Below are 12,792 nucleotides of genomic sequence, written 5' to 3'. Positions count from 1 at the left end.
AAAGGAAATTTGCACTTGACACAGAGTATATTAAACTGTGTTGCTTGAGGCTCCAACAGCAGGGTCAAGATGGCCGAGTTGGTCTAAGGCGCCAGTTTCAGGTACTGGTCCGAAAGGGCATGGGTTCGAATCCCATTCTTGACATACATTTTTCCCTCATTTTATAAAGCTGCTATTCTTCCTGCCTATTTTTGCAAATTCCTACTCGAGTTTGTATTTGTTCTTAGTTTGTACATCAGGAGCATCTTACTGCCAAAAAAATACATGTTTGTCTGATATAGGTTTGCTGCATGCGTCTGCATATTATTTACCAAAACTACATGGCCATCTTATATAATTAACACATGGAATGCATATAGAAATGAAACATATAAACCAGTAAATGCAGTAGGTATAGTGATGCAGTGGAGAAAAAAAAGAAGAAAATGGTAACGGGGGAGCCCCACCCGAGTTCACAGAGTGTTGGAGGACAAGAAGGAGGACGCCGTACATTATGCACCTTGCGCTCTCTACTGTCATCGGAGGCCTCCTTTTTGGATATGATACAGGTAACTAATAGTATCTTAACACGAACAATTAATTTTGTTCAAGGGACTAATTTTCTTTGTGCTAATTAATTGTATGTTTTGTTGGTGGTGGTGTGGTGCTGCATGTGTGATCTCCGGGGCATTGCCATACATTTGGAGGACTTTCACGAAGTTGGCAAGAAAACATGGCTGCAGGAGACCATAGTGAGCATGGTAGTTGCTGCGCCATCATTGAAGCTGCTGTTGGTGAATGGATGAATGACACACTTGGCAGGAAAAAGTCAATCCTAATCACGGACGTGGTGTTCTTCGTTGGGGCAATAGTTATGGGCGCAGCTCCAGCTCCGTGGATGACCGTAATTGGGAGAACTATAGTTATAGTTGGTTTGGGAGTTGGAATGGCTTCTATGACCGCACCCCTCTACATATCAGAGTCAGAGGCTTCTCCGCAGAAAATCAGAGGAGCTCTTGTTAGCTGCAATGGAATGTTATGTACGGGAGGACAATTCTTGTCAGACCTTATCAATGTCACCTTCACCAAGCTCAAGGAACCTGGCGTTGGATGCTTGGAGTCGCCGGAGTTCCAGCCCTTGTTCAGTTCATATTGATGTTTTCACTTCCAGAGTCTCTAAGATGGCTCTACATAGAGGTGATATTATCATAATAGCTAGCTTATATGTCACATGATTGCTATTAGTGACGTAAATGCTTATGTTGTTCGATTGTGAATCTATAGATGCACCGATTCAATAACAGACAACGCCAATCCAATGTTCAAATTCAAAGTCTAACATAAGATTTTACGACGGAAAGTGTCGCATATAACTTGGTATTGATGTTGCTTATGTTAAAGAGAACATGTCGTGGAGAACACAGGACATGGTACAGCAAAGGTTGCCCTAGTAAAATTGGAATATTTGCAGTGATACTATTGGGATTGTACATTATAATGCATGCACCCGGAATGGGAACCGTACCATGGATCATGAGCTTGGAGATATACCCGCTGAGATACAGAGGGACTGGCGGAGGAGTCGCTGCAGTTTCAAACTGTCCAATCTCATAGTTAGTGAAACATACTTGACACTCACAAAAGCGCTCGGTTCGGCCGGAACATTTCTCCTCTTTGCCGGAACATTTCTCCTCTTTGCCGGATTTTCTCTCATTGGACTCATATTCATTTACTTCCTAGTCCCTGAAACCAAAGGAATGCAGGTTGAAGAGGTTGAGAAGTTGCCGCAGAAAGGCTTCAGACCCAAGCTATTTGTTCCCAATTAAGGACACCAAGGCAAAGCTAAACTTGAGGAATAATATGTCTAGATCGTGTTAAGTTTAAGACATTTGCTGAGGAATTACTTTGGAATGACCATATTTCAGAACCTTATACTAACGCAGTGTGTGATAATTGATACGTACATGTCACGTCATCTCCTTAATAATATGTCCCATCATGTTTTAGTTTCCTATAGTTTCCATTTGTTAGTATTTACAGATTGAAAAAGCACCTGGAACTGCTTTCTAAAATACCAATATATGCTTTTCCATAAAGCCTTTCAATTATTTATTAAAATTTCAACATCCTTCTAATAATCACAATTATAAGCAAAAGGACTTTCTATAGAAGCATTCCCATCCTCTCCCTTCATTATACACAACCAAGCCTTATCCCACTAAGTGAATTTAGCTGTATAAATCATAGAATGTCACTGTACTCGATTTTACGCCAAGTCTTTCATTAGCTCAAGTACTTCATATCTTCTCTTAAAGTGTCTTTCTAAGTATTCATAGGTCTTCATTTACCCTTTTTACCCTAACCTTTCGTTCTATAGTCACATTTTTTAACTGGAGCATATGTAGATCTTGAGTTGTATCCAAACCAATTTAATTGAGTTTCTCTCATCTTATCTTCATTGTGATCACTCTTACTTTACATTGGATATCTTTGTTCTTAATCTTATCATTTTTCGTATGTCCACACATCCAATGCTCTTATTCTCCCACTACTGACTAAAATCCATTGTTTTTGTTTTTTTTTTTGGCAAAGGGTGAAACCATGACCTAAGGTAGCAATATTCCATACAAATCAAGCACGGTTGCAGGATAAAGTTAAAATACACGACAATGCATGACTCGACACTACCACAATGACAACTCGATTGCAACTAAGTTATTTTTTCCCATCCTTGATGCATACTGGTTGAGGAATAAGTTATGCCCTCCCATATTAGATGCATACTGGTTGAGGAATAACAGCAAACACTTTTTCTACCCGTAAAAACTTGTGACGCATAAAAAGGCTTGTCAGAAAGTGCGCACCGACAGACCTTGCAATCGAGTAAGAAATGCAAATTACAACCATCCAATCCAAACAAACAGCGGGACAAAAAACAATACCTGCCCCTCCTCCGCCAGCTAATGCATCATTTATTTACTACGTATCGACAAACCATATAATATCATCAATTTAAAAAAGAATGAGGATCATCTCCGGATCCAGAGATTCTTAAATTATGTATGTTCATCGTACATCGTACGATTAAAAATTATTTTAAATTTTTTTTATTTAAAATTAAATATAAATAATATATAACAAAAACTAACCGAATGGACACGATTTGAGAATCTTCAGATCCTCACAAAGAGGATCTGGAGAGGATCTCATTCTTTGAAAAAAGAAAAAAAAGAGTATATTACACACTCACGCTGCGGTGCACTGCACCAGCAGCACAATTTTGGCCTTGGCTTGGATGAATTGCTTGCAGTGGGACTGGGACAGGTGGTGGTGAGGCACAGAGAGAGGTGATGGTGCAGCACGCAGCAGCTCACCTGCTACTTTACAATAGATTGCATTTCCCACTAAAATACTGCTCCCAAACGGCGTTGTATCGCTTGGTGTTTGGTAGCCGAGATAATTGACCAAAGGTGTGGAGAATAAAGGATTAAAGTTGCATTCTCTACTACGCAACGAATAAAGATCATCGATCATCATCATCCACCGGACAACGGATAAAGGGTCCAGATCACACCACCACAAGTTGGAGAGAGACTTGTATGAAATAAAGACGCCTAAGGGTAACGGTATCCCAAACCTAGGCGTCACTTCGTGCTGCTTTAACTTTCTCATAGGGTGCCGCATGATTGGTTTGGGAAACTGCCACCTTTAGCGTTGGAGTTAATGTAGGTACCACTCTCCCACAATCTCCAACATGTTCAACGTATGAATTTCCATCATACAGAACTCAGAACACAATCAATTAAGGAAAGAACAGAGATGATACTTTTGCAAACAGTTCATACTAAAACCAGACAATCGGTAAAACCCTTTTAGCAAAATTCGGGTTTACGCAAACAAAACACAAGGATCCAAATGACCCAAAACCACCACAAGGCAAACAAGTATTCCACCCCCACAAAAAACCAAGTCAATAGTAGAAAAATGGAGGGAAAAGAAGGAAAGGAAATACCCAGCCAAAAAACCTAGTTAAATTCATACATCTAAACTACTAAGAAGTCAGTAGTCTCTTGCTCACTAGCTTCCTCTAATCTCTCTCCCTTCTTCCTACAACAATATCATATTCTTCTTCCCAGTTCTCAGCCACAATGTACAAAGTTACAACAAACCAAGAAAACACCAACACTTCCTATATACAAGTGCAACCGAACGCTACTCAAACCACATGACACAGACACATAGTATAGCTTCTTCTCTAAGTAGTGAAAGTACCTCCCTTCGCTCCTCTAAAGAGCCGAAGAGGACGCTTCTTGTCTCGGTTCTCTCAAGTACCCAAGAAGCGTTTCAGCCTGCAAAAACAACCAAACCCCCATTATAAACCAACCAAGCGAGCTCCACTAAGAATATGATCGAACATCAACATCATGCAACGTCCAAATGCAGACTTGGAATTACCAAATGCATGAAAATTCGCATTTCATTTTATAGTTCCTTCAACTAAAAGCTTCAGCTGTCAATTTAAAATGAACAATCTTTTTTCTTTTATTCGAGCGATATTCTAATCTAATCTAAACTACGGGATGGGGTTTCGGTATAGGCTAATGTCTACAAAATCAACCATCTTCAATTTGAACAATATTAGCACCATTTCGTCGATACGATTATAAACAATTTAACACTTAAACATGCATATGTAATCCAATTTAAGTAAAGATTGTCGTACCAATATCCAACTAATGAAATAATCAAGATACCTTGTGCTTAGCTTTAACAGTCCCCGTCTGCGAAAGCGCAACCAACGGCGGAATCCCTCCTTCCCTCACAAGCAACCCTCTGTTCCTCACACTCTCAGTGCACAGATGCAACAGTGTCAACACCGCAAACTCCTTTCCTTTCACCGACCCATCCTCAATCGCCTCCACAAGCGCTGCCAGCCCGCCTTCCTCCACAATAGCCTCCTTTCCCTCCTCAACTCCTGCTAAGCTACTTAGCACCACCATCGCCTTCTCCGCCAGGCCCGTCCCCTGCTCCGCCACCAGCGCCACTAGCGGCTTCACAGCTCCGGCGCTCACCGCCCTCTCTTTGTTGGGCTTTATCGAGCAGAGCTTGTACAGAGTCGTCAAGGCGTCCTTTTTGCCCCTCATGGATCCACTTATTAACAGTGAAACCAGGGGCGGAATCGCGCCGCATGCTCCGATTGAGCTCTTATTCTCTTCAATTAGCGCCAAGCTCAGCAGCGCACAGGCGGCGTTTTGCTTCGAGGTCTCCGTCCCGGTCTTGAGGACGTACACTAACGACTTTATAGCTCCGGCATTGGTGATTATTGCCTTGTTCGATTCGTGCAGTGAGAGGTTAAACAGCGCTGTGACGGCGTGCTCCTGCGTCCACGGATCGCTGCACCGCAGCAGAGGAATTAGAGCAGGGACGGCGCCGGACTCGCCAATCAAGGCGCGATTGTCGGCCCGGTTCTTCGCTAAAAGCCTGAGCTTGGCCGCAGCAGATTGCTTCACGGCAAGCGACGGCGATTGGAGGCCGTCGACGCAGATCTTGACCGTCGGCTGAAGATCCTCCGGCGAAATGTTTTCGATGATCTCGGTCGAGAAGTTCTCCCTCTGCAAAAACCCCTGACATGGCTCCGGTTCCGGCGCAGCCTCGGCCGATTCGGAGGTCGGTCCGTTTTCCGGCGACGGCAAGCTCGCGAGTCGTTGCAATTCTCCCGATATGTCACTGCTGCAGGCAGAGAAATCGCTGAAGGCTTGGGAGAGCTGGAGGTACTCCTCGTCGGAGGAGGCGGACTTGGCGGCGGAGCTGTGGGTGCGTAAGGCGAGCTCGCCGAGACGCATGTCGACGACCGAATCAGTTAGGTTCTCGGAGACAAAAGGCGATCTTTCGGCGGCGAAGGAGGTTCGGGAGTGGTCGTCTTGGTAGATGCTGGAGCGGATGGTGCGCATGGAGCGGCCAGTTTGGCGGTGGATTTTGGTGGAGGAGGGAGAATAGAAGTTGCGGGTGTGCGGCGGGAAGTGGTGGTTGGAGCCGGAATGGGAATCTTCAAGAGAAACCATTCTCAAAGCTCGGAGCTTTACAACAAATTTCAGAAATTTGCAGATGTGATTTGAGTTTTTGGGAAATTTTGAATTGGGGTTTTGTATTAGAGGTAGTGTGGAGTAGAGAAGGAATTCATGGCGTGGTGAAGTGTGGAATTGGGAGGGAGAGAGGGAGGGAGGGGGGAGAGAGTGGAGAGAAAAGGTTGAAGCTGAGGGGCGGTGGGATTTATTTATTTATTTCTAAAGTGTCTCTGTCATATGTCATCTTTATATGACTGTATGTTTGTACGTTTGGAGAGATTTATAACTGGTCGAACACAGGGTGCTACGTTATATAGTGATATACAAGTGAAAGGAAAATTTTTTTCTTTTCTAAATGTCCCTCTATTTATAAAATGACATATAGTGATGTTCTAGACATCGGAATATCTCTATGTGTTTTATGGAGCCATTTTTTCTTGCTGATGATTTTTTTTTTTTTTAATATTTGGTTGTATTAATAATTAGAATTTATTATGTTGTTATTATATTATCATTACGTAGTTATGTTACCATTGAGTCATTAATATACGATCAATATCTCATCGTTATTAAAAACTGATTATTTCTACAACTAAATCTCCAAAATTAATTATTCATGCCTATTGCCCTTTTTTCTAATTTGTCAAAGACGTATGGAGCAGTGTAGTGTGATTCATTTCGAGTTGTAAATGAAGGCTTTAGGTTTGATTTGCATAAATAACAACTTCGATTTAATATTTTTGTTGAGCTTGATGCTAGTTGTATTTGGATAGAATAAAATAGTATGTATAAAAATAAGATGTATCGAGCGAAATTACAGAGCGAGCAATGATTGAAAACTAACTTTGATATTTTTTTTATTCATCCTATCTGTATTTTTGTATGTAAAAATTACTTCTCATATTATAATCTGTCTGAAAATAAGTAAGTCTTCATGCTCATAAGAACTTCTATTAAAAGCACTCCAAATTTTAATACAAATTAAGTGACTCATGAAGAAAAAAGATCATTGAACAAAGCATTTTCAATTCCTTTTATAATTCGTAAGCATTTTTTTTATCTTGTTGATGTGTGTGACAATAACTCTCTAATTACTTTTCTTTTGTTTATATGGTTGGTGTGAGTTTAAAGGGGGACGGAGTCACAAGCAAAGCCTTCTATGCAAAATGGTCGCAGACCACATATTTAGTTAGAGGGTAACGACACCGTTTCGTGACACAAACAACGGCATGAAACTAAAAATTTAGAATTAGGGGAGGGGGCTGATGTGACCGTGGGCAGGGGCACAAATCCAGTTGGCTCCTTTTGATGCGATGGGTGCATTTTAGCTGGGACCTTTGAAAGGTGCCACGCCGTCCTTTTGCCAACTTTCGAAACCTCAACCTTTTGGTCAAAACTTGAATTGGCACGTAGATCTGTGAGTCCAGTTGAAAAAAACAGAACAAATGGAAGTAATTTTTCACGCACGTCCTTTTAAATGCTGAAAATTAAGAGAAAGAGTTATGTAAAACGAGTACGCTAAGATAATGTATTCCGATTAATCTTGTAATACCATATAGCAGGATTATGCATTTTGTAAGGATTGAGCACATGGTAAGCACAATATATTTTAGGAATTGCCATCTCGACTGTTCAGTTTTAAGTAAATTTCTCTCACTGTAACATGTATAAATATTTTAAGACAGAGCCTACGACAAGAGTCGGTTAGAATAGGGAAGGCACGTGTTGCCAGCTGCATCATCCTGTAATGGTTCTGATATAGCCGTCCGAGTCTCCGGACGATGAGTAGTATAGGTGCGAGGACGGTGGTATTTGCTATTTGGTGTTGCAGATGGGAGGGTCTAGAGAAGTGGGCCAAAGTCAACTACATAGTGTTTACCTTAACCTGGGCATTGTGTCTAAAATCCACCACATCAGCCACACGTGCCTGGCCAACACAGAGCCAGAGATGAAAGACCTAGTACTCTAATCATGACTCCATCAGTGGATTAACCACGTTTAGGGTTTGGTTTATCCAAGAAAATGGGCAAAAGTGCCCACTTATTTATGCTGATCACTGGTGAAGTCCTAATTACTAATTAGTAGTCCACCAGACAAAGTTTAATGGAGTTGTTATTCAAAAGGTGCCTACCTCCTCCTTAAAAGAATCCTCGTCGGATCATTTTCCTAGGGATTTTAAGGATTACGTAATCGTGTTTATTTATCGTACATCGTGCAGTTAATTTTCGTTAGGTACTATTTATATTTGAATTTTAAATTTTAAATGACTTCTAACCGCACAATGTACGATAAACGAATACGATTAAAGGATTCCTAGGATTCCCAAGAAAATGATCCTCTCCACCTCCTCTATGTTGTGAGCTTCCTCTTATCTGCTAACCATGATAATGTACCCAAAAGTAACAAATTAATATTTAAACCTCAAGCCCGTTAAAGGTCAGGACACTATAATTATGATATTTGTTGACATCACCAATTTTAAGCGTTAACATTTGTATGTATACAAATATAATAATTAAAATTCTAAAAGAGATGATTTCTAAAGGAAAAATATTATTATTTGATAAAGAGAAATAGCTCATACTAGAGCCAAATATTGCCTACCCTATTCCAAATTGAAAACATTGCTCACCAATATAAACTTATAATATTACTGATTATGATCTTCTATGCGTAGATACAAAGAATTGGTTCACCTAATTATCAATCTAAACTAATATAAATATAGCTTAATTGTCTTGTATTTTTCAGCACCTAATAAACTTTTCTTTATGTCTGATCTGGTCTACTGTCCATCGGCATCTCCTATGTCTCCAATCAATTTATTTTTATAAATTTCATTGATATTTCTGCAGCCACGCCGTTCAACAAAAAGTACTCTATATTATAATCTAGAGTAAATTGTAATAATGGTCATTCAACTTTAATCAAATTGGAGCAATGGTCCTTCAACTAAAAATTCATTACCATTGATCCCTCAATTTAACAAAATATGTAGTTACGGTCATTTTCGTCAACTTCGTCAAAATAAGTTATGTTGGAATGACCATTGCTACATTTGGGATCCCTCTACTCATCAAAACGTGTAACTATAGTCATTTTCGTCAACTTCGTCAGAATTTTGTCAAAATAAGTTATGTTGAAAGGATCATTGCTAAAATTGGGTTAAAGGTGCGGGACACTTGCTCCAATTGAGTTAAAGTTGATGGACCGATAGTAATAAATTTTTAGTTGAGGGACCATAGCTACACGTTTTGATGAGTTTAGGGACCAATCATAATAGATTTTTAGTTGATGGACCATTACTCCAATTGAGTTAAAGTTAAGAGATTATTACTACAATTTACTCTATAATCGTTACTCAAACATACGTATGCATGTAAATGCACATATACAGATGTTTTATGAACAATAATATAATAAGATATTATTTGTTTCATTAATATTCATTATAAACTCATGTTAATCCAACATGCTGAGTTGTTTATCACCCTAACTGCCCTTTTGAAAATCTGCAAAAGATGGTGTTTGTTCTTGGTGAGCAAATATTCAGAGATTATTTTATACAAACTTATTGGAGGTGGATCAACCAAATCTTGCCACGTTACAATAATGTTTAATTGAATTCTAATAATCTAGAGAGATGTTTCCATGTGTCTAAAACACGTACTTATATACTGCATTTCATTAAAACTAGATGAACTCTTGAAACATAAAATTTCTCTATAGTTATATACTGAAATATGATGTATTACTCTGCATTTTGATCACACCGGAAAATTTCTCAACAATTTGATGTATTTATTTGTTTATTCATTTTGGTCCAGGACTTTGTAATATGCCGTATTTTTACAGAAATAATGTTCCTAGGTTATCAAGTAAAAAGTTTTATTTAGTTGAGCAACTCACTTCACTACACAGTATCTTTTACATGATAACGCGCATTTGACTAAAACTTTTAGAATGATGACGAACTTCCAGTAATTTTCTGTAATATTGTAAATGTTTGTAACTTGGAGATTAAACTGAAAATCCATCATCATGTTTATTACTTTACATTACTTATAACGCACGATTATTCAAAATTATAATCAAGCTAATGGTAATGTTATATTTATTTTATTTTTCATACCATATTTCCATACAAATATATTGTATAAATATGATACAAAAATGTGACAAAAATAGCATTTTTGTTAAGTTAATTAGAATTTCAGGGTTTAAAGATTAAAGAGGCTAATGATGGCTGCGCAGACTCGCAACAATTTTATGCGCTTTTTCGCGAATAAGTTTTGATGTTTGTGGTTCACCATACTCGGCACTCAGAGCGACAACACATGAATTGGAAGCCAGGTCGATTGACGTAATAATAATCCTGATTAAGTAAACACTTTTATTGTGCAAACATGTGTTAAGGATAAGTAAACTTTGCCACAAAACTAGTATAGAAACGACGATGCGATCATGGTGTCATAGTGCATTAAGAAAACTCCTCACAAGCTAGAAGCACGTGGAATCGAAATTAGAACAGAATAAAGTGGTGTAAATAATGCAGTCGAGGTTCTACACGAAATTAAATTGTTATATAAAGAGTGACTCAATTCCATATGAATTATTATAATGTTTTTGAATTGTTTGATTAGATGTTTAGACTCTAAGCACATTTTTTACGCATGATGTCGTTTAAGCTTAATACGTGAATTACACATATTGATTAACGTGAGACAAGTGAATCTTTAAACTCAATCAAAACTTATTCCGATACTACAAAGAAAAGTTACGAGAATCCATCTAAATCAATCAGTCATAGGAAGCATGACTCAACGCATAGCAAGGTTTCTAATTCCCCGATGCAAAATTAATAGATATAAAAGACTTGACAAGTTGAGCATGCATTAGTTTTGTAGGGTTAAGATTTTATATTTACAAATTTGGGCCTAGAAGTTAACTCTCGGATTTTATAGAATTTTGATGGCAAACAGCAAATTGAAAACTCTAGCTAGCTGGTCGTGACATGCATGGCTGATTGGTATGGGGTCCAATTTCCACGCAATGTGCATTGGTGTGCCAATTGTTTTTCTGTTCATCTTGTCCACACAAAATTATTAATTAAAATGCAAAGTTGTCAACCGTGATGAATAAACTGTATGTGGCTGTTAACTAGGCTTCATCCTCATCCATTTGAAGCTGACAAGTCTGTCTACATGCATGCGAAACTATGGTTTGTGTTTGTCTGTACTGTTTGCGTACGATTTCACACCAGATCCTATATATGTACATACATATGTATTTATGTATATCTATATATATATGCCTGTAATTAGGAGGTTATATTTTGCATAAAACGATTGACCAAAATAAAAATATTTTGCATATACGGTATGCACATCGGGTCGGCGAGTTTTCGAGCTGTTTTATATCTGTATATTACACACACACACACACACACACACACACACATATATATATATATATATATATATTATCTCAAAACAGCACACCAGATTTGAAATTAAAAAGAATATATAATTTTCTACAAATATTATACATATATATGTATATTATACTTAATTTCCCCTTCAACATAAATGAAAATCGATTAAAAGGCTAGTCTGTGTGTGCATATAGACGAAGACGTTTTGAATACGATCGATCTTTAGTAAATACTAATAATGCATGTCCAACTTCATCGATCAACTGTGTTTGATGTTAAATATAAACTTTTGAGTATTACAGAATTGAGAGCTTAATGTACTCTATATATATACACACACACACACACACATATATACATATATATATATATATACATACACGTATATATATATATATATACACATATATATATAGGATAATAGTAGGAAGACCAAAATTTTTAAACTAAATGATGTGGTGATTGATTATTGATTATTACTTATGTATTGATTAACGAACTTATTTTTTATTGGTAACACGTCATTTAGTTTAAAATTTTGATCTCTTTAACCTTATCCATTTAAAAATTCGTATTTGATTGATGTTATTGAATGAAAACATTACCTAGCGGGGGATATCGCAGTTTTTAACTGCATTTATTGGTGTTATATTTATATATGTATGTGTGTGTGTGTTCACTTACTGCTTTCCATTACCAAAGTAATCGATGAGGTTGTAACATTTTGTTATCTTTAATGGCCTGCATGGCCCATGAGTCCTCACTTTTCTGCTTCAAATCTTTCTGCATATCTTTTGAAGATCACCTGAATCTGTAAAACCCTGTGGCTATATTTGTGTGATGTACTGGATGGCTGTGTTTGGACTATCCAAGTTGCAAGGAATTGAGAATAATTAAGTTAGTAAGAAAAGAATTATAAAATGCCTTCATTGAAATGAGAGAAATTTGCAAAAATGACCACTGGCAAATATTAGATTTGCATTTCTAGCCCCTCTATCTAACGTTTTGTGGTTTGCGTTTTTTCCTAATTTGGCCTTAACCGTTCGTATAAAGACTCGAAAGTCCCTCATCTAAACATAGCTTAAATATTCTAGGTTACTCCGGCCCGTCAACCCCTTCCTACTGAGTAAATTACTTTGGGTAAAGACATTGTATTAGAGCAACTCTCATATTAAATAAAAACGTCTAGTAAATCTCATATTTTTATACAACGTGTGTCATGAATAAAGTAATCGTTACCAAAGTTTTCCTCTTTTTCTACTCAAGAATATTTACCCAAGAATACTAAATAAATGGGTGTGGCCAACCATGTTT

At 37.9% G+C, this 12,792-nt stretch overlaps 1 protein-coding gene, 1 non-coding gene and 1 pseudogene across 3 annotated transcripts; 2 read left to right on the top strand and 1 right to left on the bottom strand.

The window, feature by feature from the left end:
- Positions 1 to 55: 55 nt before the first annotated feature.
- Positions 56 to 2,437, top strand: LOC148693954 (inositol transporter 4-like; annotated as a pseudogene). The gene is made up of 2 exons (XR_015952317.1): positions 56 to 1,176; positions 1,264 to 2,437. The product of XR_015952317.1 is annotated as an inositol transporter 4-like (transcript).
- TRNAL-CAG (transfer RNA leucine (anticodon CAG)) lies at positions 64 to 144 on the top strand. Its single transcript has one exon. It is a non-coding gene; the product is annotated as a tRNA-Leu (tRNA).
- A 1,365-nt stretch (positions 2,438 to 3,802) lies between the features above and the next one.
- On the bottom strand, positions 3,803 to 6,329 carry LOC137727796 (uncharacterized). The gene is made up of 2 exons (XM_068466618.2): positions 4,734 to 6,329; positions 3,803 to 4,328 (listed from the first exon to the last, which is right to left on the bottom strand). The coding sequence occupies exons 1-2, from the start codon at positions 6,039 to 6,041 to the stop codon at positions 4,266 to 4,268; spliced, it is 1,371 nt and encodes a 456-aa protein (XP_068322719.2). The 5' UTR covers positions 6,042 to 6,329; the 3' UTR covers positions 3,803 to 4,265.
- Positions 6,330 to 12,792: the final 6,463 nt, after the last annotated feature.

The sequence above is a fragment of the Pyrus communis genome, chromosome 10, assembly GCF_041283825.1.
Source record: "Pyrus communis isolate YQ-2024b chromosome 10, ASM4128382v1, whole genome shotgun sequence".
Taxonomy (NCBI): Eukaryota; Viridiplantae; Streptophyta; class Magnoliopsida; order Rosales; family Rosaceae; genus Pyrus; species Pyrus communis.
The sequence above is the reverse complement of the archived record's forward strand: the minus strand, read 5'-3'. Positions and strand labels throughout refer to the sequence as shown.

Coding starts and splice junctions, on each gene's coding strand:
- LOC137727796 (XM_068466618.2), bottom strand. CDS start 6,041: ATGGTTTCTCTTGAAGATTCCCATTCCGGCTCCAACCACCACTTCCCG. Junction 4,329..4,733: donor CTGTTAAAGCTAAGCACAAG/GTATCTTGATTA, acceptor TTGTTTTTGCAG/GCTGAAACGCTTCTTGGGTA.